This window comes from Scomber japonicus, chromosome 17 (genome assembly GCF_027409825.1).
Source record: "Scomber japonicus isolate fScoJap1 chromosome 17, fScoJap1.pri, whole genome shotgun sequence".
In the NCBI taxonomy this organism is placed as follows: Eukaryota; Metazoa; Chordata; class Actinopteri; order Scombriformes; family Scombridae; genus Scomber; species Scomber japonicus.
Window position 1 is genome coordinate 14,233,414 of NC_070594.1, and position 22,896 is coordinate 14,256,309.

A 22,896-nucleotide genomic window follows, 5' to 3' on the forward strand; every position below is an offset into this window, starting at 1 on the left:
AGACATTCTGTACATTTGCCAGAAATGTTTTGATACCATTACATTAAAAAAAGACAAACTTCATAGAACTGATTGTACATTATTGCCATTTGGACTATTTATACAGTATTAAGTAATTCCCCTGAAACTGCCCACAGCTAGGCAAATGGTTAAAGCTTAATAACTGGTGTAGTTTTCTGCTGCTGTTGAGTTTTTAAAATGGAAAGTTTTAATGCTTAGAGCACCATGGACAAAAAACATTTCTGCCTCCATTGTATTAGACAGATCATTACCACATAAAACACAACTGTTAGGTATCACTTGGGAAAGTGATAAATATTTTTATGTTTTGTGATTTGGTTCTACCCTTCATGGGCCATTAAAGACTGTTTTTGGAAAATTGCTATCTGAAAAGGGGCATTCTTGCATGTCTGAAAATCATCCAAAACCTCTTTTCCACACTTGGAACAGCACAATTATAATGTGGAGACAGGTCTGACAATGTAAAATGAGGTACAAGATAAACACATAGAAGGGCTGAGGAAAGTTAGCAAAAAACAAACAACAAACAAACAAGCAAACTGGAAAATGTCTCTCTATTCCTATCCTACAGGAAAAAACAAATGTAGACTGAAAATATATAGCATACTACTTGGTAATTTTCTAAATGGGGGTCTTTGCAAATTTTGTTTGTTTTCTGCTTATAATCCATATCATGGAAAGAGCTTTTTTGTGCACTGTTGCAGTATGTTACTTTCTTATAGAGATGGGGAATCATTTGTTTTACCCTTTATTTAAATATTCAACTTAGTATATTTCAGGCTGTAAACAATATGAATAATAAGCCACTAAAGGAGGTGTAATAAACTTTTTTTTCCTCCTCCAAAACCTTCCATGTATTCTTCCACAATGCTAGGGCAAACAAAAAAACACTTTTCCTTTTCGTCCTCACACTAATGTATCAAATAAGACAAATTAGTAAAAAAACATATTGACAACATACACAATGATGATTTTTGAGGGGCATTGTTCTCTAAGTAGGCTTAGGGGTGGCGGGGGAGGTTTATATTACTAAAACAATTTTAAAAAATGATTGTTTATTTCAGAATAATCATGCTTTTCCCTGTCAGTCTGATCTAAACACTACAATATCCATGAGTCTTGGCTGTAGTTGTTATTAAAAAGCATGAATTAGAGCTGTAGCTAATTCAAACTGCATCCAAGGCTATCCGTGTTGATGAGATGTTCTATATAATTGTCAGAAAATGTTTTGATGCCATGACATTAAAAAAAAGATTCTACAAACTATCACTCATTGTACATTATTGTAATTTTGGACTATTTATACAGTACTAAGTAGTTCCCCAGAAACTGCCCACAGCTAGGTAAATTGATTGAGCTTAATAACTGGGGTAGTTCAGTGTTGCTGTAGAGTTTTTCAAATGGAAAGTTTTAATGCTTAGAGCAACATGGACAAAAACATTGTATTGGACAGATCATTACCACATAAAACACAACGATTTGCACTGTTAGGTATCACTTGGGAAAGTGATAAATATTTTTATGTTTTGTAATTTGCTTCTACTCTTCATGGGCCATTAAAGATTGTTTTTGGAAAATTGCTATCTGAAAAGAGGCATTCTTACATTTTTGACAGTCATTCAAGACCTCTTTCCCACATTTGGAACAACGTGATCATATGTGGAGGCAGGTCTGACAAGAAGAAGAAGATTCTGCTTCCTTCTTCCAAGACAATCCACCAGCAGCCCACCTCAATCTTCTGGGCGACCTGCCCTTCCTGTTCGCCTTGGCTGCAGAGAGGATGGGGACCTCGCTGCTACTGCTACTGTCCTCCATGACTTTGAGCATCAAAATTCACTGCCAATGCCCTGGCTGTGCCCAACAGGCTGTACTCTTCTGTTGAGGTCTGGCAGTGGGACAGGAGGATGCCACCCATCGAGGATCCTCCCCTACGCCTCCCTCTGGCCTGGTGATCGGCTGTCGCTCCCGTCCAAGAGGGCCAGAGTGACGGCCATCCTCTTTGACCACTGCTATTTCGGTGCATCCCAGTCGGTAGCCAGGGCCAGCAATATTGCCTTCCTGTGGATCCTTGTACCTGTCCACACCAGAAATCTGAGTTTGTGGTGGAGAGGCAGACAATGGCCACTGTCCCAGGTGTTTGCCATTGAGTGTGGCCACACCATTTGTGCCTGTCAGGTGGGACAGAGGCACCTGTGGCTGGGCCTGTCCACTTTGAAGGATTGTGGCCACACCCAGCAGCCTCTTCCTCACCAGCAACACCAGCAGCAGAGGCGTTGCTGATGTGACTGCTTTGGGGAGAGGCCCTGCGACAGGTTACCTGCTAGCATGAGCCATCTCAAGCTTGCCCAGCTGTTACCACCACCCCATCTCGAACTTTGTCATGGCAGGGGTATTGAGCATGATCTTCCTGCCAGAGACAGCAAAGAGTTTTGTACAATAAAGGGTGTTGCCCTGCTAATTAAATCGCAAGTTTCAGCCTACTACTACTGCCCGGTCACGTCCATGTTTATCAGTGTGGTCTGAGATTAAAGCTGTGTGCAGGCAATACAGACTAGTCTTGTGGTTTAGGGGGAAAATGGCAACCAAAATGTGGTGGTAGCAGAGCAGTTTTCCAGGCGACAGCAGGGTAGGTTGAAAATGTGAAGGTGAGAGTTTTTATTTATTGGTTTCGTAGAGTGGGCCTAGGCAGGCCTTGGTGGACAGCAAGAGCCTCGTGTACCCCTGAAATGAAATTTTCTCCATCTGGAATTATGTACAGGTAACTACTATTTCACTTTACCCTTTGATGCTCTCAAGACCTTATTTTGGTGTCATAAACCCCATTTACATTCAAAGTAAAACTTAATCTGTCTGTGTGTTTGTGTGTAGGATTAGCATTTTTACAATTCTTTATTCTCCACATCTTTTGACCATTTCCACTCCCTACTACAATTGTATTTAATAGTTATTGTGCTCATTCATTTGTTTTTCTCCATCTTCTATTTTTAATAGCCCATAGTTACCTGTAAGTGGTTTTCTCTCCCTACCACTCTCCCTGTCAGTTAAGTAGTTTTCCCATCAGTCAGTTTAACCTTTATTAATTAACATATACAATAAGACATCCTCTTACTTACTGACTTTACCTATTGTTTCATAGGTCTAAAGTGTGTTAATGGAGTGAAAACCTGTGAGTGTGTCACACCTGACAAGGAGGGGGTGGGGGGTGATGGGGGAGAAGGATCAAGAGGGGAATACAGGTCAAAGGTCAAAGTAGTGAAACTGACAAAACAAGCTTTGATGAAAGCTTGTTTTTTATTACTCTGCTGTCAGTTGGTTTCAGTATAAGAAATTAGTGTGAGCCTTAACTGTCTGTAATTTGATCAAGGCTTTGTTATTAAGAGCAGCACCCAGTGACATCTGCAACTGCCAGATCTCCAGATAAATTGATCTCATAGCAACCGGATTGCCATGGCAACCGGGATACAGATGCCATGCTGAGGTAATATGCAGAGTGACTAGCGGCCAGACTGACAAGAAAAAAAAAAGATAACTGAATGATTCATCCAGTTTCCATCCGTAAATTATTGTCTCCATCATTAGCCTCCTGCTGCTTCTTCTTACTCTAATTACATTTTACCTTTTATCCAAAGCAACCTCCTTTCACCATGAATAATGTACCCTCTTCGTCATGGATCAGAGATGCTTATAAAGTTAGGATGCTGCGGGATATAACTTTATTCTTGCATTTGTAGTTATTATACTTAATACAAAACATTATTAAAATATATGTGCTGCTTTAGGGCTTTCAATACTTTTCTGACTGACATCAATCTGTCATCAGTTACTTAAAAAATAATGTATTACTCTCATTTTATATAATAAAGAAATAAGGAAAATATAACAGAGATTCAATTTTGTAGTTGATGCAAAATAGTGAAACCGCCAAAGTGCATATTTTGCATTATTGTTATTTATTTATTATAGCGACAGGGGTCACCTTTTAACAAACAGTAAACATGTTGAAGGTGTAATAAAGCCATTGTATGTTTCACCCCATTATGTAGATCATATTATTTCTCTATTATTCATCTTTTAAGTTTATTATAATTAATTTCACCACCATGTACAGTGCAAATAACCAAATAAATACTAATAACATAATATTTACACTGTTCATACAGCAGAATTGTGGATAACCATAGTAAAGTGTTGATGTTAACTATGAAAGAAAAAACTTAATTGGGGTCATCAACCCAGAGGTCAAACATCCTGTGTATTTTTTTTCTTTTCACCCCTGGGTTTCTTATAATAATGCAAGTCAAAGCTTAATTGCCTTAACTTATATATGTTCTCACTATAAATATTCTGCATAAATCACAACTTACCAATTAAAAAAAAAGAAAGTCAAATAATAGTCACAAACTGAAAACTGTAACTTCTACATATAGAAGTTTACCACATTTATAAACATAACATACTGTAATCTCTGGTCGACTCTCCACAGGAAATGACTCTTCACTGTTCCTGTGTTTCTTCCATCATATTATTATTGCTTATGCTGTGTGTGCAGCATAACAGTCTCTAGTCTTTCCCATTTATTATTAATATATGTTGTTTTCACAAGGTACAGTATATTGTCTCCAAAATTCTATGTGACACTTTATTCTCAGGATCTAATACGCCTGCCTCTCAAGGCTCAGACTCATTTCTTTTAAAATTCGGTCCTGTTCAATACTGGTAGAGGTGTGTTATACTGATGTAGTCTCACAGCTATAGAAGCTTCTATAATGATGTGTGTTTTATCAACATTTTTCTTGAGCCTGTATAGCCTGCAAAATAATGCCTCATGTACATTTATTCTCCTTTGTGAATAAGATGAACCTGTCTCTGAAGCCTTTCCTTTCTTCAGTTTTGCACCAAATCAAAAACTAGTGTTATAAAACTGTAAAGTTACCCAGTGGGTTGCTGAGGTCAGGGTGTTTAAAATTGTAAAGTGTGTCATAGAGCGACTCTCCACACTGTTACACTCTGCCATGGTTACAAACCTTGTTTTCTACATCATATGACTTCAAGGGCTTGCAGCTAAATGGAAGGTCATGAGATTGGTTTGATGAAGAGATATCATTTCAACAAGGAAGTTTATGTCCTTCCGAGCAGTACCTTGTCACAAATAGCATATCTGCACACACCACCAGATTTTTTTCTCCCTTACTCGTGCCAGATCAATACTTAGGGCATTGGGTCAGAGCAGTGGGGGGGTGCACCAAAATGTGGCTGCTATATGCAACACTTTCACATGTAAACCTTTGCAACTTTATATATTTTAGAAAGAAATGCCAAATAAGCTTACTGATTTGGCACTTATTGTTTTTTGGGACAGTAGCCATAAACACAACACAGATCTATGTGTTATACCCTGTTATAGTGACCATAAGCAAACAATTGATTATTTAAACATCCAACAGACATGGAGCAACATAATGTGTATCACTATGAAATGACCAGTTTCTCATTACAAAAGACCCATTGTTTATATAAAAATACTTACAAGTACAGCTTTAAATACAAATAATGTTACGTAAACATAACGTAACAGCATAGGATGCAATGAGACTTTGAATCAAAAGATGTTACACTATGAGAGTCTAAAAGAGAAACCAATTTGTGACTAGAACATCTTACCTCAGGCAGTGACAGTAATATTTTATTTTTGTTTTGATATTAGGTGAACTGAAACGAAGCTTTATGGCACTTAAGTTGTTCTCTCCTCTCTAGATCCTGGCTTGTGTTGTATCAACATTCAACACTCAGATGTACGTTGCTTTGGGATAAAATCATCTGCTAATTGAAATTGTAAATCATGAGTCCCAGGTTGAACCTCTGTGGAATTCTCAGCTTGCTACAAGAAGGATTATGAGAGGAGAATGTTGTTATCCAACAGTTAATAACTTTATTTAACCAACAAGTGCCTCAGTGAGAAATATTTTGTGTGCCGGCGAAAACAGCAGAGAAATAGTTTGTTCCGAATCAAATCATATTTCACGATATTGGAGCTTATCACAGCTGAACAAAATGACACAAAGTTGTTGACTGATAATAATAGCAAAAACATCAAAAATGCTTTTGAGACAATGAGACATCTTGATTCTAAATGGGAATAATGAAAGAGGTACTCCTATTTTAACATAATTACATCTATGTAATGAATTATTACTAGGTTAAATATGCTTCAGTCTTATTGTTGAGAAGAGAAGTTGAATTTATGAAACTTTTATTACACACTTGATAGTTAGGTTTTCAAGATATTAGCTAAATTGAAGAAGAAAATTAAATCAGGGAGAAATGAGGAAAAGACGTGAGGAAAAAACAGAGGAAGATAAAAAATGAAGGAATGAAAGAAAGATAAAATAAATGGGAAGTTATGATATTTCTGTCATGCAGAGGTGTCATGGACCAAAGACTAGAACGAACAGGCATGTCGGTCACATTTCAGACACATGGGCAGACGCATGCAAGCACGCACTCACACACACACATACACACACACGCACACGCACACGCACACGCACACACACACACACACACACAGACATTTGATAAATTTACAATCATTTGCTGGAGACTTACCATAACAGTAATCATAATCACTACTAATCTAACTTAACCACTGACCCAAAAATCAGCCTTTTACCAATTGGGAACACGGGTTTGACATTTGGATAGCCCCCCCCCCCCCCACACACACACACACAGACACACAAACCACTGTAAAATTCCTAAAACAAGGAGTGGTGACTTGAAAATCAAAATCAAGGTAGCGACAAAATTGTTGAGAATGTTTCCCAGTGCGAAGAGAAATAAATTATGAAAGCAGGTTTCCGTTAAACTGACCTGTCAAGACAGATGTTTTTTGCAGAGTGTCAGAGGTTCGTTGTGCTCCCCCCCAATCCCCCCTTCTCATGTTATCAGTCAGTCTCAGGTCACCACTGTAATTTTAAAAGCTCTTTAGTCAGATGTCACTGATTGACTGCCCTCTTTTATCACTTTATCACTATGTTTGCGCCTGAAGGGAAGCAATTGATTTGAAAGGGGAGGGTTAAACAGGGACGCTTATTTTTCTTCTCTTTTTTTTGGCATAGAAACAGTGAAGGAGTTTTCAGGAAGGTGGGAGAGGGGGCATGTAAGTTCCCCTGCTCTCAGTTCACCCTTGCAGCACAATACATTTATGCATGAGGACATGCAGCCATACAGTGCATGCATGTGGTGATATAATGAGAATCAACTGAGGCACGAAGGAACCTGAATACATTAAACCACACAGAAGAGACTTGGGCCACGTGGGATCTACAGTAATCACATTGCTCTCTAATCCTAATTATATGTGTCCGCGAGTGAATTCCTGTGTGTGTGTGTGTGTGTGTGTGCATGTATATATATATGTGTGTGTAAAAGAGAGGTAGGAAGGAAGAGAGAGTGAAAATGAGAGATTCCAGAAAAAATGAGGAAGTGAGTGAGATAAAGATAGATGGATTAAAGATGTGAAATGCCTTGATCGCTGCATCACACCACCTAATCAGCTCAACTCTCCATTGTTTCTTCAGACTGATCTCTCCATAGAAAATGTCACGGCTCCGTGTAGTTAACATAAAAGAAACATTTGATCAAAAAAGATGTTTTTCTAACAAGCACGTTCATGATCTACTCTTTGACAGTGTGCTTTCCTCCACACATGATGCAGTCCTCATATTGTTTTTGGCAAGAATATACAGTTTTCACTCTTCGGAATCAGAAAACCAAGCTACAAAGATGAGTAATGACTGAATTTCTCAAATTAGCTGCCAAATAAGCTAAATTTAAATTCAATAAAGTTAATGACATTACATTCAAAACCCTTACCCCAAAATATTCAAAGGACTTCTTGTAAAATTTGGAAATTCTTCTGGGGCTTTTTTCTGACCTCTGCTTTTCACTTGATAATCACATTGCTTTCATGAGTCATGATCACATCTGATTAACCATTTCACACATTCACTGGCTGTCTTCTTTAGAGCTGTATAAATAAACATGACTTGTCCTCTGTCCTGCACATGAAAAAGTGACATCAAGCCCCATATTTTTCACGTTTCATGGCTGAAACTGGGTTAGTTAATAGTAAAAGATTTACCAATTAGCCATGAGGGCACAATATGACCTTAATTACTGTGCTTTGACCTGAATTGGCCTGATTAGAGGAAACCAGTCAGAAAAGGGTTAAGTCTGCAAGAAAACATCACAACAGTAAGATAAACAATCATATACAAGTGTAAACAAACATCTGATAAAGGTGCATAAGAAGCAGTTATGACGTCATTAAATATGGGGGCAAACTCATATCATAATTGTCCACAAAAATTGTTTTAAAGGTGAATTCATCCTTTTTTTTCTCGTGCATTACCTGGGGGAAAAATGATAAAAGGAAGATCTTTAAGTGTTTTTTTTTAGTCAACACTAAATCAATGTGTGATCTGACATTTATTAAAAACATTTGTTCAATTACATCGTTTCAACATTACATCGTTTGGCAGTCGATCGTCGAGGAAGGCATCCTGCTAATATGAACCCACTCTCCCGGTGTCAGAAACATCAGTGCCGGTTTTCTGGCTTTGCCTTTTAAAAACCGAACTTCACAGAAACACCAGAGTGAGATATTAGCCTGACACACACACGCACGCACACACACACACACACACACACACACACACACACACACACACACACACACACACCAGTATTGTAGAAAAATAGTGATCACTAATTAATCCAATTCACCTGACTTTTTCCATACAAAAAAAACAAAAAACAAAAATTCGCTATGAGCAATCAAATAAGGTCAAGACAAGCACAACATAACAGCCTACAGCCTATATAGGCTTCAACATTATGTCAACGAGTCCTGAATATCTTTACGCGAGGAAAACAACATAATGTGCCATGTGTGAACATCTGATAGCAGCATCTGAATATTTTGCACTGTGGGTTGGACACCTAAGCAGAATGAGCAGAGCAGCAGGCAGTTCAGCATCTCCAACTACACATGGAGCACCGCTGTTTGGGAATTCACCAGATCGTTCCTGTATTGCTCCAGCCAGTTTCTGAGCTCAGAAATCCGGTATCCCTCTGGACCTCTGCCCCCCTGGTACACCACTCTTTCATCCCTCACAATATAAAGTCTCTCAAAGTATGCTCCGTACGCAGCGTTGGATGAGTTGTCCATATTATCCACCACGACGTTGCTCCCGGGCATCTCGGTGAGCATCAGCTGAGCGGCACTCAGTCTGTCCTCCAAGCAGCGGTGCTTGGGGATCTGATAAGGAGCGTCCGAGCTCACCCAGCCGTCCGATGGATGAGCCTCCTCGATATATACTATTAAAAAGTCCGCAATGTCTGCGTACTGGCTCACGACGCGCTGAAACGCCGCCAAGCGCGTCATGAATGGCGGTCAGGAGCAGCTGCCAAAGTTAAGAATGAGCGGTCTCTTTTCTTTCATGCAGTCCAGTATCCGGACCCTCCTACGCTCCTGGACCAGCACCACTTCGGTGTTGGGCGCAGCACTCCCGAGGTGCGCAGATTTGAGAAAGTCCAATTTCTGGCCGTACCACACGGCCCTGAGGGACTCCAAGGTGAACATCTTATTAGAGTCTGAGACGCACACCGGCGGGTCGTCCGGACTGTTCTGTCTCTCTCCCATTTGCAGCAACACTTTTTTCCTTATGCACAAGAAATCCAGAAGCCACAGCATGACGGCGGCCAGGAGGAACCGGGGCAGCAGCATCAGGCACAGGGCTGCATGCTTCAGCGCCCTCGCCATTTGGACACCGCCAGAGCCGTGCATCATCTCTTCCCCTTCCGATAGGATGCGACTGGGCCGGCGAGAGAGACAACTAGTAGCCTATTTAGTCACCTTTACCCATTGGTGAAAACTATCTGACGCACGTAGGCACTCTTTTTATAGGTACAGCAGCATTTGAATAATGGGGAAAAAAGAGAAAAAACACGCCTCCGGTACCCGCACCGCCCACTCACATGGTGGGGATTACCTCCCGTCAACTCTGGGCTTCAAAGATCCAGAGAGAGAGAGAGAGAGGGAGGAGAGGGAGAGGGAGAGAGGGACAGAGGGAGTAAGAGAGAGATAGGGATAGAGAGAGAGAGAGAGAGAGAGGCGCTCGAAGCAGTCTGAATTACAGCGTCTTCAATCCACGTGTCGATAAAACATGACAGTGGATGGATGTTTTTTATATCAATGTCAGACACTTGGATTAGTTTTAATTGGTTGTAGCTGAACGCACGGTTGGTCATGAAACTCAGAAAGAGAAAAAAAACCCATCTGACTTTACTTCATTCACAGTCTGTGAACTCAGTTCTTCATGTAGTGGGTGTAGGAAGCCGTGCAGCCACTAGACGGAGCTGGACTCACACAGACTGTATGCTGGATGAGTCATTCTGCTCTGGTTGGGCCCCTGAACACTCAACACAACATGAGAAACGATAGAAAGCCTGGCGTTGTATAATCTGCCAACAGCACTTAAAAATGTAAATATTTAGAAATGATTAAAAAGTGTTTTTTTGAAACCCATTATGAGTATATTTAGGCCAATAATTTGCACCTCTCAACACCCGTTGATAAACTCACTGAAAACATTAAAAGCTTTTTTTAAGGCAGTATTTATTGCAAGACTTTTTTTTATTAATTTGTCTTAAATTGTACAGGTGTACACAACAATAAGGGATTGCAATTAATGCTCTGGAACCAGTTGCAGGTGAGTTTAAAATGTGTTTCAATACTAAAATGAATTGAGGAATCTAATAGTTATGGCTAAATTTGAGACAATATATTGTAAATAAATAATTTGTCAGTTGTTTGAAGTTCATTTTAATGTTTTTGTTTTTTGTTTTTGTTGTTTTTTTTCATCCCCTTGTCTTTATTTGTGTGATCATATTATCTGCGGCTCTCCAGGACTTCCTCACAAATTATGTTTTCGGCCTCAGTGGGGTGTATGTGGCTAATAAAATGTGAATATATATATATATGTATATATATATATATTATTACTGCGTTCTTTTTAAGGCTCATTCTGTCTACTAAGATATGAAGAGATAACAGTTTACATCTGTCAATAAGCAAAGTGTGATCTTAACCTTTGGCTACAGCTTGCAGTCTCATCAATTCCAAACATTCCACACATTGTCACAGGTGTCAGAGTGCAGAGATGGGATCCATGTGACAGTTGGATCTGTTTCTCTGATGCCATAACCATGCCAGCGTGTTGTAGATCAGCTGTAACACCCCCCACCTCCACCCCTGCCCTGCCCCTGTCCTCCTTCACTACTGTGCCACTTCTCTTTGTCCCCGCCTTCTGCTGTCTTTCCTCCCATCACTACCCTCTCTCCATATGTGTTGCTTGTCATCCACCTCCTCTAACAAACAGATGGAAATATAGAACACATCGTGATCAGAAAATGAGTCGCTGCCACAGATATTTTTGTTTGCAGTGAATAACATTCTCACAATCTGTGCTTTGAAATCAGCACACACATTTCGTCAGAATGATGCAGAGAGATGGAGGAGATGCTGTGCACACCGGGAGACCCTGAGAGTCGGCAGAGGTATACTTACAGGGCGAACCACCGCAGAGATGGAGGGGAGATGCAAAGCGCAGGACAATGAAGAGGAGAGATGATTTATATAAGTGAGGAAAGTGGCATCTGGAGGCAGCAAAAGATGGAGAGAAGAGAGGAGGCAGATACTTGAAGAGGTCCTTCATCACCTTGCAGAAAAAATAAGGATAGTCGTAGAGGCGCTGTAGTCCTCTCATACATAAAAATGTCTGAGACTTATGTAAATGTGCCACAAATTGATTCATCAGTACACTCAAATCAGACACGAAAACATTCTGCATATGAGACAGTGTGAGTTGAATGACAAGATGAAGAAATAACCTGGAACACAGTGAGGAAGCAAAACAGGTTTCTTGTCTGTCTTGCTGAATCAGTTGTTATGAATTTTTTTTTAAACCACTTTGGCTTTATGCATTATCTCACTGTGTCTATTTGCCTCTGCAAGATTCCTTGAAAAATGAAATTTTCTGCAGAAAGATAAATCATAAGATTAGTCAGATTTCAGCTGCTTGAAATCAACTATTATGTCATGTGAGAACTCGAGTGAGGAGTGGAAAAAGAAGACCATACAGTTCCCACATCACTGAGAAACTACCCAGCACACCAGTGAAGATTAACACAACAACTCCTCCTGAGAATAAATCTTACCACTTGTGTCTGATTTCCAGTTAAGTAATTGCTGAGATCTGGGAACAAACACAAGCGCCCAGCAGACCAGAAAAAACAAAAGTTTAGTCATCTGTAACGATAAAACATTTCTTTCCCAATACTAAAATCTGATTCCTCAACTCAGGGCAGCTTAAAAAGTTCCAGTTTCCTCTTTTTGCAAATGTAACATCTGGTAAACTTTACTGCACAGAACTCATTTGAATACTTAAGTCAACATGAGGCAAGGCATTGCTGTGTCATTAAAAACTGAGTTGGCAGTCTGCCACGGCTGTATGAATGTAACCAATAGTGTAAACACTGAATTTTACAGTGTAACAGCATTGACGAGGACATTATATTTAATGTTCAGTATATCAGCATGCAATGGCTGATACTCGTTCCACTAGCAGCAGATTGGATCTGTGCCCTGATCTGAACCACTTTTCTACAGATGAAACCAAAAGTGAACACACCTGCAATGTCACTACTAATCCCTCAGTTCACAGGGAAACTGTGTTTGTACACAACTAAGGAAAGTAGTTCAAAGTTGAACCAGGAAGACGGGCTGTAACCTGCAACAGATGTTTGCAACAGACAGTCTGGATCATAATTTCACTCTTTCATCTTGCAAATAATTGTGGCAAACCTGCAGGTTTGTTTAACATCTGTTTGATCATCTGGCTGCTTGTGTTTCCTTTAAATCTCAGCACTTAGGCTTGGTGAGTATGGTGTTATTATGTTAGATATAACTGATGGTCATGTCCAAGTAAATAAGATTCAAGTTGTAATAAACCAGAATTCTCCTTACATTTGAATTGAATTTTTTCTGAGAACTACACCTGTACTCACAACACATACGTCCGGGCTGATAGGAAGCACCTGGAAGTGTTTAGCAGCTGTGATTCAGGAGGCCTCTGATGGTGCCTTGAGAACAGCAGATAACCTGATGAGAAATGGCCATAACAAACCAGATGTGCAACAACGTGAAGCTGGTTTGTTTAGTAAATAAAGTAGTAGAGAGAGATGCCAGGTGCTATACACCGCAAAACGCCATCAATTTGCACTATTTATCCAAAGAGAGATACAGCATCAGGAAGTTAATCATGCATTACACACAAACAGAAGCAGGAAAGCCACCCAGTGTAACAAAAACAAGTGTGTGTACAATACTTACTTATACTTAATTCATATCCTAGTTTTATGTCATGGCAAATGTTTCTGTCATTTCACAGTACAATTATGTGAATATATGGTTATATAGTGGGAATTAACAGAATAAGTCCCATGTAGGAGCTTTAAATTAGATTACAGCATACTTTTCATCAAAACAATGTGACTATCAGCCCACTGGATTCGCTTCTGACCATTAAAAACTTGAAAAAGAGAAAATAAGAATGTAATTCAATATACTGATGTCATACAGAAAAGGGCACTCTCCTAAATGAAATACATTAGATTTTCTTCATTAGGTCATGAATTAGTGTGCCAAAGTGCGTTAACTTTTTTCCTGTGACAGAGTGGAAAAAAAACATTTCTGACGTCTGAAAATAAGAACTTTGTGCCAAACCTCCGTAAAATGTTTTCTTGCTCATCTGACATATGTTGTGCAAGTCGAAAGACAGACTATACTTGGTGATTAAGGGTTTGGAGAAGGCCAAACAGAATGTTCTCTATTGAAATGGAAGTGACTCAGATGCTGATGAGTAAATGGACCACCCTCAGGCTCTCCAATCCAGCTATCTGATGACATACTGTCTCATGAAGCCAATCATTCTAACTTTGACATGCAATCTTAATTCATATCATTCCAGTCTGCACTGGGACGTATTTCCGAGTCAAACTGAACATTTGAGCGGCATACTGTTGAAAGAGTGATTTAAATCAAATCTTTCACATTTGATAGGACCACTAAAAGTCGGTGGCGATTACCCAGTCAAGTATGATACAGATCTGTAGTGTGGGGATGGGTGAAACCAAACTTTTTAAATTTGATCTGACACCGATACTTACTTGTTACAATTTTAACAATACTGATATTGATACTGATCATTTCTTAAGTGGTTATGTGATTTTACAATATTACTTTCATACCATTTAATTTAATAAATGATGAATTTTACATACCTCCACTATTTCCTTGGCAGAGGTAATAATTGATATGCTTTGACTAGTACAGGAGACTCGGACGTATTTTTTTAGATGTTTGAAAGGTTACTCGTATTGCTGCTGTGTGGCACTTTCTAGTTATAAATAGTACACGTTGCTGTATTTTTACCTACAGGTGAAAAGTACCATCAAACCATGCTACAGTTCATTTCTGCCAAGCTTGACCTGGAAGTGTGTGCACCCTGCATAGTGTTTATGCTCAGTTCATGTGACACAGACACAAACATAATCTTTATTGGCACAAATATTATACAAAAGTACTGAACATGTTTGGAAATGAAACCAACCACATTTTGTATTTATATCATTTTATTATTGATATTTTTTAAAGCAGTCAATATCAAATAAGAAGTTTGTAAGTATTTAAGTATCGATCCATCCATCCATACTACAGAGAGGAACAGAGCCATAGGGGACTAGCTCCACACACGCCTCCTTTACCTGTTGTTAGATCAGGTGAGAGATGAATGATTTAGACCTCAGCAACCACATTGTTTTGGAAATGAAAACAACATTTTTGCCCACTGATATCAAACACACATCTCTTTCTATCCATATTGCTCTATCAACTACTGTGATCCACAAACAGTTAAGTGCGGTTTTATAAAACCAGTGTGGCTAGTTACTCGCCCAAAGTCACATTTGACTGGATGATCTTTTGTAAACGTTCCTGACTGCAGGATGAGTCTGTTACTGTGATACAGATGTTTGACATATATTTAGCGTAACAAAAGATAAAGGAAAAATCAAACACATGTACACGTGATTAAAACTGGGTGAAAGTGTATTTTTCATTTCACTGACTCTAACATGACTTTGATTTACAAGATGACGCATGTTCTGTGTATAAAAGCTTTGCATATTACAGCTGTAAGAAAACAGCTTGATTAATTTAAACACTTGTTATAGAGTGAATGCATTGATCTAATTGCTGTCAGTGTTTGATGCGTCCATGACCGCTGAATAAGCTGAAAAAATGTTGTCTTTGAGCTGTGTGGATGATGTAAGATCCACACTTTGAAGATCCTGAATGTAGAAAGATAAAACAATAAGATAAGCTTAGTGATAAGCACTAAGAGCAGTTTATTTTCATGCATGATATTAAATGCTACTTATGTGTGTAATTTGTCTTTAACATCTTTGAAATGCTGCCAAACAAGGGGTTTACCATAAAAGTGAGAAACGTTGCCCATCAAGTACAAAGCGCCTGATCTTAGTCTGTAATAGAAAAACCATTTAGACGCTTTGCACTCTATAATCAGGAGTTCCTGTGAATTTGGTCTCGCCACACCAGTCTATTAAACGGCTGCTGTGATCTGGATTAGACCACTGGCGTCTTTCAGTTGTTTACACCCAGGCTACAGAAAGAAAAGAGCATGTGTGCTGGCTCGTGGAGAATTCCTGGCCAGGGTCAGTCTCTCGAGCTGAATCTGATTTTCTCAGAATCGTTAGAGCTATGCTAAGATCAGCTCGGGTTCAACCTCGTGTGACCAAATAGTCAAAAAGGTCATCCCAGGAATACTTCCATTAGCTTATATTTTGTATGTTATATAAGTCAGCACTGAAACACTTAAAAACACACATTGACCGCTGGATACCTTCTAAGCATGATTACAAATGTGACAGGATGAATAGGACTCTGACTTACCTTGACTTTCACTTCTTAGATTATGCTGTCACCCTTCAACTGCCATCCCTACTAACAAACACCTTCACCATCCAGTTTTTCCTGTTTTTATCAGTAAGATGTCAGGTGATCATGGTATAATTTTATTTGGGTCTAATTAATACAGTGAGAATGTGCATTTCTACAACAATAACATACAAACCATATAAAGCTACGTTTCGACCTCAGAAGCTTTCCCGAGATATTAAGAACCTCCCGAGGAACTCAGGTCCTCTATCTGCATTTCCATCACAGGAACCAGGGTCTTAATTAAGGGACATTATTTTATCCCCCCAAAAGATAGTACGTATTGCTGATTGATCAAACACACAGCGTGGCTTGTGTACCGTTTCATTAATAAAACAAGGAAGTGTTCTATTATCGATTTAAGAACCAGTTTAAGATGAGGGGAGGACATTTCTCTTTGTTTGATAAAGTTAAAAGAAAACTTAGAGTTTGTTGTAGGCTTCCCAACTCTTTTCAAAAAGAGAGAAAAAGTTGTGTTGTGTTCTACAGTACAAATAAACAGCCATCAAACACCCAGATGATGATTTACTGTGGAGACAAATACTCTCACAGTAGTTTCATTTTCCTCCTCTGCATTGATCTTTTTCATTCATTCATTACATCCAATTCATGCAGCAGGAAATACGCAGAACATATTGTTGTTGTTTTTTTCCTCATGTGTGAATGCTGTGTTTTGGTTCAAGCATGACTCATTTTTTTAAATTTCTAATGAGTCTAATTTTCCATGATCTACCTGGTTCCTCAGATACAGTGGAAACGTAAATGAGACTGAACGAGGGACTTACAGTTTCAAGTTTATTAGTTCCTCTGCGTCCAAAGTACCTGGAACTTTTGTTTGAAACAGGGCTTAAGATTATATATAAATAAAAATATACAATTGTTTTGTAGCTTTTGTAGCTTTTGAAGAATTTTCTTATTGCTTATACCACATTATTTCCTCTGAAAAACAAGAATTGATGGTCTCCTTTTCTTGGAAAAACCCACAAAAGCTCCCTTATTATTGCGTAAATACCTCTTGCTCTTTAAACCTCCTAGTCTGTCACCACAATCCCACAGCTACTGCTACTTTTCCCATTCTCAACCACCGGCTTGACAAGTATGGCTTAATGAAGCACTGGCAGAGTGGCACTGGCCTGAGCCTTGATTCTGTTTTTTGTGTTTTTTTTTTCAGGATCTTTTTTTTCCTGAAATAAACTGCTGGAACCATACTTTCATTAGACGCAGCCTGGTTTTTGGCATGAAAGTGTGGGTCATGCAAGGACATCCCAGAATAGGAAAAACAGCCTGGACAGAGCCTGCAGCAAAGCACTAAGAGTGGCAGGGATCCAGCTGAAATCACTACTAGTACACTGGCCACTGGAGAGTCATTGAATGCACACATCTCAGGTAGGACACACACACACACACACACACACACACACACACACACACACACACACACACACACACACTGATTGCAACACTCTTTTTTTATGGCTGCCAGGTGATTGTAATGTCATATAGATCATGTGTATGTCACCTCCTTTGTACATCATGTTGTATGTAGTTAAATGTTAGGTAACGTTGCAATAAAAAGCACTTTTGACTATTCATGGTCAAAATACAGCCCTGTCCCCTATGTTCGTCAAGCATTTGAGTAGGTTTGTAGTTACTAAGCAACCGTCATGTAGTCCCTCTCAGGCTAATCCGTCTGGGCCACTGTGGCTGCATGGAGCCTTCGATGCACACTGATACGTCACCTTGGATCACCAGCGTCCTTTGTCCATGAGAACAGTGCTGATACACCAAACTGCACGTCTTTAGAGAGGGCGGCTATTCTTTATGGCATCACACAGCCTGGTCATTTAGCTGTGAAAAACAACTAATCTGTTGTATTGATAAAGAGTCAGTTCTTGGAAGATATGGATGCTTTACACTGTGTTCCTTTGCTGCGGTCAGTCTGCTCAGAGATGAGTCGTGCTGCCTCCTTTGACTTTTCAGCCAAAAAACACTACCAAAACTAAGCAGATAAAGCTGGAACACAGTGCGTCAGCTGAGGTTCCATACGACATTGTTGTGAAAATGAGACACTATTCTCAAATGTCACAGCACATAGTTCTTATCCAGTAAGGCTACTAATGTGATTTTGATTTGGACAGGAATTTCACTCATGTTTTGTTCAACCCCCCCCCCCCTTCCTCCTCCCCACAGTCCCCAAGACAATCTTTTAGTGTGTTTCAAAGACTGCTTGTCATTAGGGCATGATAACAGCGGCTTTCTTGAAATAGGTCTTCCTGGAATTGAGTGTTTATTTGACCTACTTGGGAAAAAAAAACTATTAATGAGTAAAGAATCCCCCAAAACAGAATTCACATGTCATTGCTCTAATGTTAGACAGCTGGCAAGTTTCAACAGAATCATACCCCACATGCTACTTGTTGACATTTTTGGTGACAATACAAGGTCCAATTCTCAACCTAAAATGCAGAAATACAAAATATAGTGCTGCTTTTACTCCATGCTGAACTGTTAACATCTGGTGTTTTAGGTGGCTTGGGACTTTTTTTTACTTTCATCCACTCTGTGCTCTGTTTTTTGTGCTGTTTTTTGTCTCGCTGTCTAATAAAGGCAAGCATGTGAAGTAACAATCTTAAAAATAGTGTGTCTAGATCAAGAGCAGCACAGATTTGCCTTGGCCTACATATTTATATAATGTAGCCATAGCTTTGTACCACACTAGACATGCAGCCATACACTGGAATCACATCATTTTTTAAGGGAGTCATTCTATTCGGAAATACACGAGCAAATATGAACATAAAGCATTTCAGTCTCTGTCCAAAGGTAACTAATGAACAGATTATATCTTATTAGTTTCACTAGAGCAGTGACTGTTCAAAACGTGCCTTTCGGAACCTGGTTTATTATTTCTCAAGAACTGCATATGTAACAATTGAGAAATGTATTAATTAAAATGACGATGAATTAATATCTGGACAGAAACTAGACTTAACATCTTAAACCCTACAACCAGTTTATGGCCCTCCACTGGTTTATTCTGCTGACTAACAAATATCTCTGTTTTACTGCCTCCATCCTCCCTTTTTTTCTCTTGTGTATGCTTGTTCTTCTCTAAACTTCTCGGGCAGTTTAACTGATCCAAGAAGCCCCACCTTGTTTTGATATGATGGTGATTTTATCAAACAGCCACCTGCTGCACTCAGACACAGAGCTGAGTGGCTTTCTGTTCACTTGTGTATTAAAAATGAATTAAACCTATTATGTATCCAAACAACCTCACCCTCAACATTGCACTTCATTGGGTCCTCAGCTATACATCCGCCAAGTATGAAGACGATCGAATGAGATTTCACGAAATGTAATCTATAGATTTGTGTACCTATACATGAATTTTTTCTATTGGAAATATATTTTGTGTCTATGCTTTGAGTGACAGATGTCATTCATAATGTCTATGCAAGGGACACATTTTCATGTTGGATAGATGGCTGGATAAATAGGTGGCTGAAAGTAGACTTTGCTGCAGGAGACCACTGCACCGCTTCCCATTTCCAACCACGAGTGTTGTGTTTCCAACTGCAAATCAAGGATGTTTTTTTGTTGTGGTGTTTATGTTGCCATGATGACAAAGGTTGCCTAATTTTAAAGAAGTAAAATTAGTAACTTTCAACATTTAACAATTGACTATTTTAACCCAAACCTTTCCCCATCCGTAACCAAATTTTTTTGTGACTAAACCAAGTATGGTTCCCAGATCAGCCCAAGCACACTCGTCCGGGTGCAGCTGCTGAAACTGAACCGGCATTGCTAGCATAGTGCCGAAATCACCCCAACAAAAATGGCAGACCTAACCTAAGTTGGTCTGGATCTGGTGCCAAAACCTAACTGACACTGCCAGCACTGGGCTGCAGTCCCCCCTACTCCGGAGGCCAGCTTTGCCAGAACTGGCCCATATATAAGCTAGACAGGCTGTAAAAAGTAATGACTGATCCATTATTGTGCCAGAGCTACACCAATATGTGTACATGATCGACCTTGTATATTGCCAGAACTAGGAAATCTTTGATTGGTAATACAAAACCACATATATTTAATAAAAAACAGGAAAGGCCTGTCCTCTTCCCAATGCAATATTAGCTTGTTTGATACATTGAGTACACACTTACTTACTGTAACACAGTGAAAGTGTGGTCAGCATAACACTGCAACTATGGTTGTAACATGTGACGAGTGCCAAGAACATTACAATAATTCACATATGAAGTGTTAATACATCCATATATTGTGGGGATTTACCAGCTTTAGGAGCCCCCCTTGTCTAAACACAGGATATTTGGACATAGGAAGCTATATTTCAATGCTGTCTGTCTCTGCTTTGAAAGTTAGTTTACTTTTACAGGTTCTCTCATAAATAAAATCTGAAGAGGCCACTGCTGCAGATTCATGTCCACAGAGCTGTAAATATTTGAATACTGAAACACATTTGAGAATGAAGTAGAATACCTACAATATACTTAATGTAGCAGCTGGTAGAAATGTAAAACAATACAATTTGCAGGATGCTGATGTAACACAGCATTTGAAAGTTGTTGGCTGTAATTGTTCATTTTACTTGAAAATATATAAATTAGTAAGTACTGTGTTGGTCTGATTATAAGATGTTTTTTTTCGCCCCAGGAATACATGTTCACATCAGATCTTTTTTGAATGGATTAAGTATTGGTGCAAAACCAAGTCCTACATGGAGTGTTGCATAATGGATTGTTTGTAGTCTTAATGTTGCTAATCTAGCGAATGTCTTGAAGCCTGTTTATAGTGAGTGTGCTAGAGTCAGTCAGTCCTAGTATTTCGTTAGTCCAGTTTAACCTGCAGGAGCTTCTGAAAGCTTGTGTAACGTGTTTTTCTGCAAGGGAGGAAATGAATTCATGACGAGTGAAAACAAGTCCAAAGCATCTTCCGACGTCTCCACAGCAGAAGCATAATATGTCAAGCTGCCAAATACCACTGTCACAGATGAAAAGGAGCTCAAAAAGACAAACAGGCAGTCTTATAAACACTAACTGATGGAGAAAATCATTTTTGACTGCTTTCAAGAGCCTGGCAGGATAGGGTGTGAGTATGTAACTATACTATGATGTAAATTTATTTTATTTTTTTCACAAAAAAGAGATGTTGGAAAAAGTGAGGATCCTCTTATAATTAGGGTTGCGTTAAATTCAGGCCAATACAGTATTTAATTGCATTCCTTTAATGCTGGTTAGAGTGTAAAAAGTCTCTCTTTGATGTGTCATCATTTTCATTTACTAATGAGTGCATGCTGTTGCCAAGAATGTACATTCCTAAAATTGTAATATTACTCGTAGATGTATTACATTTTTTTCAAGACAACATTTTCTTTTTTGTAAAATAAATGTTTATTTGTTAAACCGATATCACTTTCTTCTATTAATTTAAAGCTTTTCTTTAATATAAAGTTTATTCGATTGTCATCTGACTAAACTGACATTACTTTTTTCTGATACTATTGAGGTATAAACACTTTTATGTATTATGTTATTTTTGAAAGCTGATTTCTCTTATTTAAATTATTTATTGTGTACGTCCCTCTACTTGATCATACCTACTCGTGTATCTACAACATTTACTACAGTTTTGTTAGGAAGCAAATGTGGTAATAAACACATTTCTTTGCACATCACAAAATAATTGTATTTGGTCTGACAGTATTGTACAACCATTGACTCCAAAGTGTACTGTTGTGAGGATTTTAACATGTTTCGAAATTTTTCTTACCTCCATCATAAACTTCTTCCAGTAAATAAAGAGAATCAAAAACCCCTCAGTTTTTACATTAAAACATTATTTGGAAAGGCACTTTAAGGTTATCAAGACAGTGCATAGTAAACATCCATTACTGTTGGAACCTAATGTAACACTGGAGGGCCTTAAAACATCTGTTTTGTAAAAAAAAAAAAAAAAAAAACTGTCATCAATAGAGAGTGCTCCACAGTGGTAAAATCAAGAGTTGCATAGTGTTAAAGTTTTTATGTACTTCCTGTCATATCACTGTACGGTAACAGCAGCAGGTACAATTGGTCAAATGTTATCAAGAAAAACCATAAAGCTGGCCCCATTATCACTATAGTATAATAAACACAATCCATTACAGATACAACCTGAGATGAACTCTGCAAGTCTAAGCAGGCAGATGTTCTAATAATAAATGCCCCATAAATGTGTGCACATGCTCTGAAACAATTATAATGGCTTGCTGCCACCATTACAGTATTCTCCGTGGAGAACAGATTACTCACCGCCAAACCCTACACGATGGGAAAATACTTCCATTTTTAAAAAACAAAATCTGCATATTTAACAAGGCAACTTTGATGCAAGGCTTACATATGTTCACAAAACCAAAGATGAATGTCCAGGAAAAATCTGTGGAATTGATGTAGAAGCAAGCCCCCAGAAACAGCACTAGACTTTGAAGCCAATTTGACATAGTGGACAAACCATGTAATTACAACTTTCATATCTGTCACATGATGCTACTGGGCCCGAAATACTTGTCCTTATAGACTTATATTGTGAAAGAGACATCTGTAAATCAGTGTATACATTTTTTTGAGCATCACAACTACCATGAAATGACTAGTTTAATTCATGCACGATACTGAAAGAGGAAGTTTTTTCCTGCTTCATGCACCACTGAGCAACTTTCATAGGGATAA

General features: G+C 38.8%; 1 protein-coding gene across 2 annotated transcripts in view; it reads right to left on the bottom strand.

The window, feature by feature from the left end:
- The window catches only part of LOC128377121 (thyroxine 5-deiodinase-like), a 175,118-nt gene extending 165,208 nt beyond the window's left edge, over positions 1-9,910 (bottom strand). The window contains exon 1 of one of the 2 annotated variants that reach the window (XR_008323290.1): positions 8,961-9,910. Coding sequence is in view for 1 of the 2 variants with exons in the window: in XM_053337020.1 (XP_053192995.1) it covers positions 9,068-9,874 (807 nt within the window). In the remaining variant the exon portion in view is untranslated. Of the gene's footprint in view, positions 1-8,498 lie in introns of those variants that run through there. The other variant, XM_053337020.1, reaches the window with a different exon arrangement.
- Positions 9,911-22,896: the final 12,986 nt, after the last annotated feature.